The sequence below is a fragment of the Gracilinanus agilis genome, chromosome 2, assembly GCF_016433145.1.
Source record: "Gracilinanus agilis isolate LMUSP501 chromosome 2, AgileGrace, whole genome shotgun sequence".
NCBI classification, from domain to species: domain Eukaryota; kingdom Metazoa; phylum Chordata; class Mammalia; order Didelphimorphia; family Didelphidae; genus Gracilinanus; species Gracilinanus agilis.
In genome coordinates, this window is record NC_058131.1 from 409,689,649 (window position 1) to 409,705,798 (window position 16,150).

Consider the following 16,150-nt stretch of genomic DNA (forward strand, 5'->3'; position numbering starts at 1 on the left):
TTCTTTAGCTGTTTGTTCATTTTCCCAGCCTTTTTTTTTCTTTTGCCTGTGCACTAGGAATTCTGAAAGCTGCTTTCTGATTCTCTCTCCTCTGTTGCTGGCTTTCAGGGCTCTACACTGTGAGCTATTTTGCCTTGGAACTTGGCTTTCACTGCAGCAGCATAGACTTGAAAGGGCCCAGTGCTATGGACTTCTGGGCCCTTTCAAGTCTATGGGACTATGGGCTGGTGCCAGGGTCTGGGACTTAAAGGGGTGGGTCTGAGGTACTCTTTTGTTAGTGTGGTCCCTTTCCATGATCCCAAAATTAACCTATACCCAGTTGTAGAACCTGGCACAATAGGGAGGGTGGTTGGCTAGCAGTTCTCTGTGTGCAGTTTTACTTCCAGTTCTCCCTTATCCTGTGAAAATCAACTCTCTGCCTACCTTTCAAGCTGTATTCAGCAAGAGAGCCCCTTCACTTCATCTTGCTTTTGGTTTTTGACACCTGTCATTTGGAGGATTGTTTTAAAATGATTGTCAGAGAAGTTTCTGTTTTTGCTGCTACTAAGCTCAGTTTTTCTTGTAATATGTCTTGCTGTATCATGGTATTGTGGGTTGATTTGGCCTATTCTAGTTTTTATGGAGTACTTTTCATAGATAAACCTTCTAAGTCACTTTAGTCTTCCATTTCTTTCATCCAGAGGCTTTTTTTTAATTAAAAAAATCTTTTATGTCATTTCTTTTATTTATGTGATCTCTCTGGAAAAATCTTCCCCCCCCCCCCTTTTTACTATCTTCTTGCAGTTGTTATTGAGTTAGATTTGCAATGATTTTTTTTTATTAACCTTTTTTTTTTAAACCCTTAACTTCTGTGTATTGGCTCCTAGTGGAAGAAGAGTGGTAAGGAGGGTGGGCAATGGGGGTCAAGTGACTTGCCCAGCGTCACAAAGCTGGGAAGTGTCTGAGGCTGGATTTGAACCTAGGACCTCCCGTCTCTAGGCCTGACACTCAATCCACTGAGCTACCCAGCTGCCCCCATGCAATGATTTTTTTATACAGGATACTACTTTCTTTGTTTCACTCATGTGTTTGCCTTTAGCTCTGTGATGAATTAAATTCTTGAGGCAGTATCAACTAATTTTATAGTAATTCATTAATTGACTGTCATTCACTTTAGGAGCTCATTATTCAGCTTCTCTCCTTGAATATCCTAAAGATATAACTAATTTGGAAGTGGTCCATCAAACTATCCTTTCCTCCTTTACTTTCATGTGATGAGAGTCGCATGGATGGGAAAAGAATCATTGTCTCACTTTTTTATTAACCAAATTTTATTAAAAGATATTCATTGGGATTCCTAAGAACAAAGAAAATGTAAAAAGCAGAATCTCTGACCAAGAACCAGACACAGGGATACAAAAATTCTCTAACCCAAGACTCTTGATTAGAAATTAATATAGTATATGAAAAATAAATTCTCTCAGTTCCTGAATTAAGACTTTGTGCCAGGGCTAGTTTCAATCATTGCTGTACTTTTGGGTGGAATTGATAGCCATTTTTTGGTATCATCCTTGGTCTCTAAAGATAAAGAACCTTCTGTGCTTTACATGTCTTTTCTCTGGTCATATTGGTACAATGTATGCTTGCAGGATTCCTTTATGTATTGTCTGTGGACTTTGGATTGATTGTAGTTTTGGGGGTGAAAAAATGTCATTAGCTATAGTTCTTCACTGGATTTCTTGATCATTATTCAGTCTTTCGTGAATTTCAGGGTTTTTCCTAGGACCTACAATTAATTAGTATAAAGTCAGGATTAGAACTGCTATTTCTCAATTTACTAATCTATTATATTATTTTTCTACAATACCAGACCACTAGGATTCTGAGCTGAACCTTTTACGTTAGAAAATAAAATAATCTTGAATATGAAAAAATGACAGAAAACATTAAGATCCCACTATAGGTTTTTATTATTTTGTTCATAAAATATTGAATTAATGGAGATAAATATAAAAACATCATAATTGCTTATTTTTTTGAAAGTAACTGAACAAGATAATTTTCATTGTATTTTTCTTCCCAGGTCTGAATGTGAACTGTCTGGATTCTAAGCCAGTGTTATAACCTAGAATATTGATGGCAAACCTTTTAGAGACCTTGTACTGTGCCACACCCATCCACTAAATGCTGGGCACTTCCCACCCCCCTTTATCCTACACAGGGGAGGGAGAAATTGCTCCCATTGTCCTGCTGGGCAGAGAGGTAGAAGATGTGAAAAAATGTTGTCAGGGGCAGTGGAGAGGGAGAAGGGAGCAGCTCTGCCCGAGTCCCTCTGCCTTTCTAGTAATCAACTCAAGGGGGGATGAGGGTGGTGTACATGCCCACAGAGAGTGCTCTATGTGCCATCTTTGGCAATGATGTCCTAGGTTCACCATCACTGACCTATAATACACTTGACTTCCATTTCAAAATTTCAGGGACAGTAGAAACTAACAACATATTTTGTTGCTTGGAAACATTTACTAAGAAAAATAAATAGAGCTTGTTTTAGAGATGTCAGAAGATTGAAACATAATTTAACAGACTTTGTTTTATTTTATAGGGAAAATGCCTCGGATTAAAACATCACAACCTAGAAGAAGAGGTGCTGCACAGAGAAAGCTGGCAGAACAGTTTGCAGCAGGGGAAGTTTTAATTGACCTGAGGAAACAAGAATGGAAAGTAGGAGAACCCATTGGCCAAGGTGGTTTTGGCTGCTTATATCTTGGTAAGTTTGTGAATTCAAAATATTTGTGTGTGTGTGTGTGTGTGTGTGTGTGTGTTGTACACACATATATACATATATTCTGAATCATTCTTTCATCTCCATTGGTGTTTCAGAAAATAGAACCATTATAGAATGGTGCTGAACAACTGTAATAAACATTGTGAGCTTACATTCAATTATCTCTATAGTTGATGTTGATAAAGCCTCCTTCCTATTTGTTTAATTTGTTCAGTTATAAAAGTGGATCTTCAGTATTTTATAATCTATGACATCAATGTCTATAGAGTAAACATAATCTTACATTATGTTTGCTATATAAAGAAAACAAACAACTAATAAAGTTAAAGGCAAAATGCCTCTCCCTCCACTCCCAGCCATTTTATGACTTCTCGATTTTTAAACATTCAGGTTATAAAGCATTCCTACTTTTTAATGTCTCAGAGCCTTAGTATAAAGTAGTGGTAGGAAAATGAAGTGTGGAGATGGTCTAAATTTTTTTTTAAGCCTTTGCCATCTATCTTAGAATTGACATCAAATTTTGGTTTCAACACAGGAGAGTGATAAGTGCTAGGCATTGGAGTTAAATGACTTGGCTAGAGTCATATAACCAGGAAGTGTCTGAAGTCACATTTGAACTTATGATCTCTTCTCCCAGGCTTGACTATCTACTGACCCATCTAGCTGCTCCTATGGTCTGATTTTTTTAAAGGATCCTGAAGAGAGCCCTCATGGAGCCCTTAGACACCCTGCACATTAAAAACCTTTTAAAAAATGTTCTTAATCTGATTGCTTCAGATATGGTCTGCTTTACCAAGATTATTTGGTAATAATAATCACATTAATAGTTCATTAATATATCACTTTTAGCACACAAAATGCTTTCCTCACAGATTATTAGATAGGTAGTCTTAGTCAATTATCAAGCATTTATTAAGAGACTATATTTTAGGCACCCTGCTAAACTCTAAGGACATGAAGACAAAATTGAAACAATTCTTCCCCTCAGGAAGTTTCTATTTAATCAGAGGAAAAGTAGAGTAGAAATAAAGGAGTATAAAGAAATATTAGTAACTAATTAGTAGTAACAGTAGAGCAATTTCACTTTATTGATGGATTCAGAAGCTGAATTGCAGAGGGTTTAAGAGAGAAGTGAAGGCATTAGGTGTAGATGACTTTTTCAGGGAGTTTGGCAGAGAAAAAGTATTAAGGATATAGGCCCCTATTGGGCATGGCAGGATGTTTCTGTTCCTAATTCTCCTCTTACAATAGTCTGCATTTTCTACAGACTTTGGGAAATTGATTAATATTTATCTATAAGAAATTTCTGATTTTACCCATGTCAACTTAGTAGTTATCAATTTTATGTTTCTTTGATGAGAGCAAAGGACACTCCCAGTGATTTATCTAGATTTTGAAAAAAGATGGTAAGCATGGTTCATGAATAATTATCGAGAACTTTATTCCATCTTAAAGCTTAAAGAGGACAAATTTAGTATATTTACTTTGTTTTCACAAGGGTTAGATGATTTCATAAGATGACTCCTGCAAGAGGAGCTATTTGCTCAAAAACAGAGGTTCATAACCATTTTTTGTGTTATAAACCCTGTTGTAAGGTTGGTAAAGTCTATGTTGACTCTTTAGAATAATGTTTTAAACTGCATAAGATACATTGGATTACAAAGAAACCAATTATGTTGAAATACAGTTATCAAATTATTAAAAAAAATGCCAAAATTATTCATGAAACTGAGGTTAAAAAGCCCTACTCTAAAAATAACCTTGTCTCCTTCCATTTTACATAGGTAAAATTGGTCTGCAGAGTCAAAGCAATAAACTGGAAATTAGGGTGGTTGTATTTATCCTAGTTTATAAACTTTGTCACATCAAGTGACCTCTTTTCATGCTAGCTCTTATGTAATATTTGCCAGCAGAAAGTTTCTAAAATACTTTAATATTTAGACCTACTATGAAATATTTTAGAAATCTAGAATCAGTTCTAGATGAACATTTCTATTGACCTTAGTTATTCAGCCTGGAGGGGGAGATATGATTCTATAGAATGCAGTCTTTGGTATCTTCTTCTCATGCCACTTTCCCTGAGCCAAATTTGTATTACTGTTTTGTGAAACTATTTCAACTTCATATTGTTTGTCTTTTATAAGCTAAATCTTTTTTTGTTTTTAAATCTGACCATGTTTTTTTCTTCATCACTTAAGCACTATCTAAATGACATGTTTCCTGGGGCTATGCCTTAAGGAGCTCAGACCTCTCCCATCTGTCCATTTCAACCATCTTTGGGACTAAAAACTCCCTCTTTAGTATGAAGAATGAATGCTGCAGTCTTCCTTGGGTAATGATGGAAAATGTTTGCTTTTATATGATATGAACAATCTTATTATTTTTGCTCTTTCAAAGAGCTGTTTTTATAAGAAATAAAGTGACAAGAGATATTTTCTGAAATTTCTAAAGTTGGCAGGAGAATGAAGTTTAAAATCTGGCATAAGCATTTTGAACTATTTATTTAGGCTTTTTCCATTTGGTTTTGTAGGGAAGATAAAGTTGTAAAGACCTTAATGTATATATGTTAAATAGTGTCATAACTTTCATATGAATTTTTTTTAACAGCTGAAACTAATTCTTCAAGTTCGGTTGGTATTGATGCCCGTTGTGTTATAAAAGTGGTAAGGAAATATTTTAAATGATTTATTCTTTTACTGGTCATTTAGTAATATATGTGTCTTGTGAAATATCTTTAAATAAATCTAAATTAATTTAATTGTAATATTATATATTGAGTAGTATATGTATCATAAATGTCTCCAAAGGCAAAAATAGACTGTTATATTTAGTAACAAGTTTCAGAAGTTTCTCTTACCTCTTAAATTATAATACTGGCATTAAAAAAAGTCTTGAGCCTGATTTGGATAGGAATGTAGTTAGGGTGCCAGAGATTGTTAGTTCTTTTTCCTTTAACCCTTTGCAATGGAAGAGAAGCCCTTTAAATTTGGTTCAGTAAAAAGGAAAAAAAAAACACATTTAGATTAGAATTTTATCATGTTGCAGATACTTTATCTTTCATTTAGTTATTTTCTTTTTTAGTGCCTTTCTCTTTAAAAATTTGGTAGATTTAGTAATTTCTTTATGATTATGATGACTTTCTTTGTGAGGACAGAAAAAATTTGCTTAAAAAACAAAACCCCAGGGGGCAGCTGGATAGCTCAGTGGATTGAGAGCCAGGCTTAGAGACTGGAGGTCCTAGGTTCAAATCCGGCCTCAGACACTTCCCAGCTGTGTGACCCTGGGCAAGTCACTTGACCCCCATTGCCTACCCTTACCACTCTTCCACCTATAAGTCAATACACAGAAGTTAAGGGTTTAAAATAAAAAAAAATAAAATAAAATTAAAAAAAAAAAACCCTTACCTTCTGTATTACAGTCAATATATTATGTATTGGTTCTAAGGCAGAAGAGTGATAAGGGCTAGGCAATGGAGAGTAAGTAACTTGTCCAGGGTAATAATTTGCTTTTGAATAGCTATTAGCATTTTTAGTAAGTTTTGAATGCACTCAGAGAACATTTTCAACCGCTAATATAATATGTTTTACCCATTAGAATCTAAATTAAATTTTGGTAACTGTTATTTGGTACTTAACTTGATTTCCAATATTTATAAGCCTATAGTTGTGAAAGTTTTACCTATTTCTTACCCTTTTGTATATATATGAAGAATAGCCTGATTTATAAAAATACTTAGTTTTGTAAAGGAACTTAAATAAAAGCTATATAATCCAAATTAAGACCTTTTGTTAGGGGAAATGCCTATACCAGCATGCTCTTTTTCACATTTGTTAAGAAATTTTTTCTTGGATCAAACCCAAAATCTATTTTTTGGACCCTTTTCCCCACTGCTTCTAGTTCTACACTCTGGGGACAAGCAAAATATATGTAATCCCTTCCGTATGTTAGTTTTTTTTTTTAAACCTTTACCTTCTGTCTTGGAGTCAATACAGTATATTGGCTCCAAGGCAGAAGAGTGGAAAGGGCTAGGCAATGGGGGTTAAGTGACTTGCCCAGGGTCACACAGCTAGGAAGTGTCTGAGGCCAGATTTGAACCTAGGACCTCCCGTCTCTAGGCCTGGCTTTCAATCTACTGAGCCACCCAGCTGCCCCCTAGGTTTTTAATTAGTTGAAAATAGTTATCATTGTTTTCTTCCTTTAATCTTAACTGTTTTTCAGCTGATTTTCCTATGGCATGTTCTGTAGACTTCCACCCTCCTTTATATGTGCTAGTTTGTGTCCTTAAAATGTGGCAGAATGGGAATGATTTAAGATGAATGCCAACTAAATTGTTTAAAAGAACCCACACAAACTAAACCAAGGATAGTTATTGTAGGAAGCTAATGCCTTTTTCCATAACCACTTATCTGTTTTAACTTTTCTATGGAAAAAGATTGGTGTTGCCGAATTTTATTGCTAAGTTCATTTTCAGTGTGATTTAAAAGTTGTCACAAACAAGTTAATCCTTAAGTTTTAAATAGAAAATATTTACTTCACAATATTTCACTGAAAAAACTGACCTTATTCTAAAATAGACTCTGATACCTGCTGTTCATTTAGCTCAGTTCTTCTAAATTCTAACTCTGCTTTCCAGATATAACTCCTTTCAACCTAACCAGCCCCAGAATCTATCTCCTACTATATAAATAGGAGCCAATGAAAACATAGAAATGAAATAATTTTATTTTGTAGCTAACTTTACTGGGATGTAAGTATTCCCTAAGTTGAAAAATATATGTATCACTTATAGATTGGAATCCTTGAAAGCTGGTACATTTGTTTCTTTTCATTATTTAGTGCAGAGATCATTATATGTAGTATAAAGTACATTTCTTATTTACTATCAGAACATAAAAGACTATGTGAATTAGGGAAATGAAACTCATTACTGTACTTTAGTTGTATGAAGTTAAAGAATTCTCTTTTTTTAAAAGTTGATTCTTTGTTAGATGGCTCTGTTTCATGAATGTGTGGAAAATACACTGGTAATGATGATTGTGAAAGCTTCTTTCTTTAAAAAACAGAACAAAACAAATCCTTACCTTCTCTCTAAGAATTGACATTAAATATCATTTCCAGGGCAGAACAGTGGTGTTAGGGCTTGGCCATAAGGATTGAGTGACTTGTTGAGTGTCACCCAGCTAGGAAGTGTCTGAGGTCAAATTTGAGCTCAAGTTCAACTGATTCCAAGCTTGGCTCTGTCTACTGAGCCACCTAGTGGCCTTGAAAACTTCTTTTTCAGGAACTAATCCAAGAAAAGAATTTCTTATGGCCCTTTACATACAAGTGGTCTTCTTAAATATATGACTTTGTAAAAAAGTACCTATTCAATAAGTAGATCAGCATTTCCGAAAAAAGCATAAAATAGCTGGCGATACACATCTTTTCCCAAATAAATAGGAAGCAATTCTGATGTGTTAGTAGGTTTACCTATTATAATTGAGTTGGTTCTAAGAGAAAAAAACTTTTTTTTCAAAAAATTTTCAGATATCAAATTAAAATTGGTGTTGTGACTTGTATGCTACTTGTATTTGTATCTTCACTGAGAATTGGTCAATAAATAGTTGTAATTAGTGAGGAATTCAGAATTCCCCTAGCTATGAGAAGTTTTAATCAGAATGTATTCTATCAAAGGGGGCAGCTGGGTAGCTCAGTGGATTGAGAGTCAGGCCTAGAGACGGAATGTCCTAGGTTCAAATCCGGCCTCAGACACTTCCCAGCTGTGTGACCCTGGGCAAGTCACTTGAACCCCATTGCCCACTCTTCCACCTAGGAGCCAATACACAGAAGTTAGGGGTTTAAAAAAAAAAAAAGAATATATTCTATCAATAATTTCCAGCCTTATGTAGAAGATTGAACTAAGTGACTAAGGTCCTTGTTAGCCCAAGATTTAATAAAATGCTTTGAAGTTGATTTTATTTTAGCAAAAATAGATGAGTAGGTGGTAGTTGTAAAGTAGCAAGTTTTTATTCTTTTATCCTAATGTTATATTTGTGACCATCAACTTTGGTTATAGGAGAGGGATTTGGGTATAAGTTGGAGATGATTATAAGATATACAAAACATTTCTTACTGGAATTATTTTACAGGTGTATTTCTCATTTTAAATAAGATGAGGGAAGGGTTAATGGAGGAGTCAAACATAGATATATTACAACAAATATCTGTCTAGGCAGTGAACTTGTATAAGGACAAAATACTAAGATAGAAATGATGTGCAATGTTAAAATGATAAATGCTTTAAATGGTGGTTTATGATGATCCTTCACTTTATGGAAATATCAAACAGCTCATGTTACTCTCAACAAAATAGGCAAGATTTAGTACAGAAGGTTTCTTTACATCTAGTATAGAAGATTTCTTTGCCAATTCGCAAGTTTTGGTATGTTTCTGTTCTTGTCTGCAAGTGGTCTGTGACATATGCAATTTTTGAGTTAGTTCTTGAGAAAATGTTTTCCTAATCACTGTCAGTATGTTTTTTTAGCCCATTCATGAAACATAACAGTGCTCTTTCATGTATGCTTTGCAAAGTACAATTTCATAAGTAGAATTGATTGTCAGATCTGGGCTGACCTTAGAAATCATCTAGTCCAGCTCTCACATTTTACAAATGAAGAGACTGAATACCAGAGAAGGAAACCTATTTGTCCAGAGTCACACAGATAAGCGGTAGATTTAAGACTTAAATGTGGACCTACTAATTCTAAGTCTAGTTTTTTTCTGCTATACTATATATCTTCATAAGTATATATGTGCTAACCTGATTCATTAAGGTAGCACGTGATTCTTTTTAATGTCCTGGTATTCATTCATTAACCAAAAATTTAAGCACGATTGTCCTACTCTGATATTGTGTATTAGAAATGACAATGGACTCTTAAAAGTCATACCAGTAGAATACAAGCTTTGATGAGTCCTATAACTTGGAAAATCTTGGTTATGAGTCTAGTGAAAGAATATCTGTGTCCTAAGGATCAGCCTGGCTATGTTTAGTTATCTGTAGGATGATAACTTTGGATGGGGCATAACAGTTCTTGAAAACCATCTGCTAAATTAATAGGGGTTTAAAGTGGTGGTTAAAGGGCATGCTATTTTAAAGTCATAGATTCTTCAAGAATTGAAATATGTTTGATGTGCTAGGTCATTATTGAAGATTTTTAGAAAATAAGGAGTAGTTATTGTATTTTAGGGGGACAGTCTGTTCTCCTATAATTTGACATGTGTTTCCCCAAAGCACCAACTATGCAAAATAACCCAATAAAAATCACAGAACTTATTGGGAAAATAGAGTGAGGGACACAGCATTCAAAAACTTCATCAACAATAATATAAAAAAAGATAGGCACCTATTAAAAATGGTAGCACAATTTTATGCATGTAAATGGTTAAGAAATGCATAAATATGGCAATGAACAGTGGATTCTTCTGGGGTCTTAGGCTGCTTCTTGGCCTTTCCTAGGTGCTATACAAGTAAATTGAGCAGGCCACCACTCTGGGCCAAGGGTAGAAACCATGGTGGAAGTGATTGGTGAAGACCAAGTCTTCTCCATTTCAGCTCCTTCTTGACCAGAAGATATGTATCTAACTATTTTTCACTGAAGAAATATTCACAAGAAGAGACTTGTTCCACATTATATATTGGAAAAAATCTTGAGTTTTTGAAAAATGCTTACAAAAAAACAAAAAAAAGTTAAAACAGAACTGATTTACATAAATTAGAACTTAGGTAAGACAGTTGTAATGTGGGAGATAACTTATGTGTTTTGAGATTATTAGAGAATATTTTTTAGAAAAGATAGCATTAAGTTGAGCTTTGAAAAATAAAAGTTTGTCAGTAGTTATGCAATTGTTCAATAATATCCTTTACTTTGTAGTCTTATTGGGAGTTTTCTTGGCAAAAAATATGGATTAGTTTGCCACTTCCTTCTCTAGCTCATTTTACAGATGAGGAAACTGAGGCAAACAGATTTAAAATGACTTGGCTGAGTTCACATAACCAGTCTGAGTTATGTCTGAGGCTGGATTTGAACCTAGGTCCTCCTGACTCCAGGCCTGGCACTCTATTCATTGAGCCAACTAGCTGCCCTTTTTAGTAGTTTAGAGTTGGAGAAAAGACATTTCAGAACTAGGGAATAGCATAATAAACAAACTTTTTAAAATGATGAAAAAGGGGATATGTTTAGGAGGTAAATAATAATCCTTTTTTGACTGGAGCTTAGAATATGTAAGGGGAAATGCTAAGGATCTATCCAGAAGGGTAAAACTGTAGACAGATTTGAAAGTCCTATATATCAGACTAAGGGGTAATGAACTTAGAGGAAAGGTGGAGCTGTCGACATTTCTATTCTTAGAAGTATTGATATGATGACAAAAGAGTGAGAAAGTTCTTAAGTCAAACACTTGTGAAACTATGAGAATTGACAGTTTTTGACAAGAACATTTGGATAGGATAGTAGGAATGTAGAGAAGTAAATGGGAATTTAGGGAGAAAAGATCCTGTAACGCAAAGTTAGTTGTTTGGACCTAACTTTTGGTGCCCCTGATTCAAAATGTAAAACATATTTCCAAGGGCACTTATACTAGGACTGATTCTAGCAAACCACTACTATCAGTATAAAGCTCTGATTTATTCAGTTAGAACTTACTGATGTACCAACTTTAATTTTCAAGTTTTCCTTCAGGCACTAATTTATGAAACTTGGAATAATGAGAATCAACCAGTGTAACTCAAACTATTATAATGAAAATCCCCCTACAAGGAAGGATCATGGAGCTCATTTTGTGGTCTCTCTCCCAACCCCCACAATGGAGAATTCCATTATAACAAAATAAAGGAGACACTTCCTTGGCATTCATTGTAGGAAAACCTATCTATTTCTGTAGAAGAACAATACTTTAACTGAAGACTATTTTATTAACATATTTCAAATTTGAATTGCTTTGCCCAGTCTACAATATCCATGGTTTAAAGAAGAAATTAGGACTGACATTTTAACCCAGAATATCACCAAAAGTATCTTTAAGAATTCTAGGTGTCAAAATGAAGATGACAACAGGGGGAAAAATCATTAAAATGTGATATATTTCAATGGTACCATCTGAATGCAATTGGCTGCCATTTAGAAATAAAGTTGTATAAAGTGTATTTTCCTTACTAAAAATTATAGAGTATGATTTAGAAATTCATATCACCACTCATGAAGAAAATCAAACATGAGTCTGAAAAGTTTTTTTCCATGCAACCACCAATTACAGATATATATTAGTTTATACCTGAGGCACCATGATACAGTGAGTCCATCAAGTTCCATCTCTACTTTTGCTGTGAACTTATTGATAATATGACCACTTGGGTCAAGTACATTAGAGTTAAATCAATTTTCAAAATTTGATTCTGGCCAAAAATTAGGCCATTAACTGGGAGGAAAAAACGGTATTGTTGAATTTTTGGGCTTGGATTATTTACATTAGAAAGGCAGCATAGTTGGATGAGTAAAGAGCTGATTTCAGCATCAGAAATGTCTGAGTATAGATTCTACCAGTGACACCTACTTAATATGTGACTCAGTGACTTGCAAGTCATTTAATCTTTCTGTATTCTAATCAGCTCTCTTAAACCATTAACTTACAAAGAAAGGGCCAATACCCATTGGTGTATCAGTTTCTCCCCTCATGGGTGTTATAGGAATAGAGGATTTTTAGCTTAGCAGAGAGCAGCCTGATTGGCAGGGAGTTGGAGACTCGCTGAAAATCCTTGAAGCTGTGTTCCCTTGGTGTGGATTATATTACTATCTCCAATCAAGTATCCTGGTGAAGGAGTAAGTTTCAGAAGAGGTTTTGGCTCAGTGGTAGACACAGAGACCATCCTCTCTCCCTCTCCTGATTTTGGGTTATTCCCTGTACATCAAGACTCCTGAGAACATCTTGGAAGACCATCTCTATTGGACCTATATGTGTGGATATAATGCAGGATAGCACCTACTGTGTGGATGGGGGATCTCTCCAATGAAATCATTGCTCTAGATACCCCATCATCCATATTAAGCAACCAATTTTCATTGAGTTAAAACATTTTTTTTTCTATTTACTTTACTTGTCAAGACAAATCCCTTGTACATTCAAAAAAGTCACTTATCTCCATAGGTTGGGTTTTTTCTCCCTCATCTATAAGAAGTATAATTATCATGAATCCCAGTTTTTTTACTCATAAAGTCCACATTTCTTGGTGATCAGTGCTTCTTTCCACCTCTGTTTAGCTGGGTCAGGTTCACCAAGACTAAGACAGAAGCAGATCAAAGGCAGGTATAGGTTGGGTTGTTTTGAATACGCCTTGGTTTCAGGCTCATCCCAAGTTGTTTTGAGGTGCATTCACAGAATAGATAGATTCATTAGCAGTGCTATTTCCACATATGAGAGAAGAGCATGGTATTGTAAAGAGAATACAGATGGAAAGTTATGAGGAAAACTAATAAGCTATCAAACTGGGGTTTGAACCTTTTGTCCTTTGTTAAGATCTTAAAAGGATTCTAGCTATGGCGAACTTTGACCTATTTGAAAAGTACTTGCCCAGACTTCCTTGTGTGGACAAAGACTTGCCTCCCTTCTGATGAAATAATGAAGGAGGAGTTGAGATTTCTAAGTCTTATCTCCTTTTGTAATATTCAGCAAGGGGATTCTTAGGGGAGGTCCAAAGGTCAGACTGTTTGGACTCCCTTTATAAGCAGCAAGAGGCAGAACTCATAAGAGAGTACATTTTTGCTGGGAGGAGGCTAGACTATGAAAAGATCCATTCCTTTGTTAATGGGCTTGCATGCCCCCATTAATAAATAATATTCTCAGAGAAATGGCTTCATTCTTTATTGGCTAAAATTCAGATGCTACCATCATAGGAACTGTATTCAAATCTTGCTTATGAGGGCAGCTAGGTGGCTCAAGGGATTGGGAGTCAGGCCTAGAGATGGGAGGTTCTAGGTTCAAATATGGCCTCAGACACTTCCTAGCTGTGTGACCTTAGGTAAGTAACTTAACTCCCACCTAGCCCTTACCTTTCTTCTTTCTGCCTTAGAACCAATTCTAAGATGGAAGGTAAGGGTTTTTTTTAAAAAAAATCTTGCTTGCACTTGCTACTTTTCCGAATTTGATGAAGTCTTCATAGACATAGTTTCCATGGTTCTTTCCAGTTTTAAAATCTAGAAAATATAAGTAAAAGATTCTTATGAGCCCCTACCTGAAAAAGGAATGGATTTTGTAGCTTTAGGTGGAGATCAAGTGAATACTTGAGTCAAACAAGAGAACAGTGAATTAATACCAGGCACTAAAGTAGGAGTACCAAATACTGGGAAACCAAGTAGCCATTGCAACAATTGGAAAACAATATGGAATAGTTTAGAGTAAAGAAGTGAGCCAGAATTCTTTTCAAAAACTTCTTTTTTGGAATTCTTTTCAAGTACTTGTTTTTCTTCTGCCTCTCTTACTAAATACTGTTTTTGCTCCAGTGATACCTTTGTAAGGGGTAAAAAGAGGTTTTTGATTTGTGAATATTAAAAGGTTTGGTCACCAGGGAATTGAATAATTATCAATTCCCAATTAAAGAATAACCTCTAGTCAAAATGGCTTTTATGGAAGCTTATTTACAAAAAGAGAAAGTAAGAAAATTAGAGAGAGGATAAGGTAAGATAACTAACCTGATAAACTAAATAATTTGCTTAGGTCCCTGGTTTAACCCAAGCAGATCTAAGGAGTTCTCAATTGGAAAAAGGCCAAGCCTTGAGCCAAGGCCGACCCCGAAGGCCCCAGGGAAGTAGAGGCTATGAAGCAAAAGCTTCCATCACCGAGTCTCTTTTGAAAAGGAAGTTCCTTAAGAGAAGTTCAGGAAGATTCAGTCTTTACAATCACCACATGGAATTCCAAAGGAAATATTTAAGAACAGTCTCGCCAGCTCCAGAGCTCCTCCAAGTCCTGGTTATGATCCAGAAGAGCCTGCTGAGCTCACTGAGCTCTCTTTTAAAGGAGCTTCTTTTGCATCACTTCCTGTGTCTTTCTCTTAGTTTGTGTATCCAATCACAACAGAGGCTTTTCTTAGGACTGCCCAGGAGGCAGTCAGTAAATTTTGATTTGTCACTCACTTTAGCACACATGGGTCACAGACCACCCTACTTTTGAGTTAAGTGGAGATGTTTTCACCTTTGTTGATTAGATTTAAAGAATGGGCAGGATAGATTTAATCTCATTTTCACACCTTGTTACCAGAAGAATCAAATAAATGATTTAAAAAGCCCTTCATAACCTAACTTCTTTCTAGTTTTCTAACCTTTTTATACTTTATTCCTCTCTATATGCTAGGATCCAGTGATACTAACCTCTTTTTCTGTTTCTTATACCAGATATTACATCTCTTGACTGTATGTGGATCTCTCTCCTTTCTCTCTTCCTCTTGGCTTATTTCAAGTCTCAGATATTTCAGGTCTCAGACTTCTCTGCAAGAAGTGTAGGGATTCCCTTAATCTTAATGCCCAATTTGTCTCCAGTTTATTCTGTCTATATCTTATTTGTATGTAGTTGTTAACATGTTTCTCTCTCATGGTATTGTGAGCTTCCCGAGAGTTCAGGTTGTTTTATTATTTTTAAAATTGCCTTTCTTTGTTTTCCCCATTGTTTAGTACAGTGCTTGGAAAAACTCATACCTTTTCCTTTCTTTGGGCCTAAGGAGAACCTTCTAACTCTGCATATCAACTTGACCTTTGTTCTGTACCCCCTCTCTCCACCCTTACATATGCATGAATATTATCATTTACTTCCTATATTTTTAAAAAGCTCTTGTTCTTAAATTAATTGTTGAGTTACTTTTTCCTTTATTTTTTATGTCTTCTAGTCTAAATCAGGCATGTTGCATCCTAAGGGGCCCTCCCATTTCTTCTTCTCAGGAATCATCAGTGGCTCTCAGTTGGCTCTAGATAAAACATGAACTACTTAGCTTTTTATTTAAAGTTCTTTACAATTTGGCGTCAGCCTAGCTTTCTAGATTTATTTCATATCACTCTTCAACATACTATCCAAACTAGCCTAGTTTTTGTTTACTGAAATATGGTCTCTCTGTTTTTGGTGCTTTCAGAAGTATGTTATCCAGGGAGAGGTGTGGTCCCTGTTCTCCTGGTTCTTACCCAGGAAGGGCCCCTGATCCTTTGCAGCCTATAGAGATACTGATCCTCAGGGTCCCTGCTTTCTTGTGACTGAAAGTGTTACTTTTTACTCTTGCACTGGGGCCTTGAAATGAGTATAGACCATGGAGTTGCTTGTCTTGTACCTCTAGTGCTAGCACAGGAGTCTACTATTGGCTCTTTCTAACCT

At 35.5% G+C, this 16,150-nt stretch overlaps 1 protein-coding gene across 1 annotated transcript in view; it reads left to right on the plus strand.

The window, feature by feature from the left end:
• VRK1 (VRK serine/threonine kinase 1) overlaps nt 1-16,150 on the plus strand; it is a 125,208-nt gene that overhangs the window by 67,969 nt on the left and 41,089 nt on the right. The window contains exons 2-3 of the mRNA XM_044664588.1: nt 2,582-2,746; nt 5,372-5,427. Coding sequence (XP_044520523.1) covers nt 2,587-2,746; nt 5,372-5,427 — 216 coding nt within the window. The 5' untranslated portion in view covers nt 2,582-2,586. The remainder of the gene's footprint in view (nt 1-2,581; nt 2,747-5,371; nt 5,428-16,150) is intronic.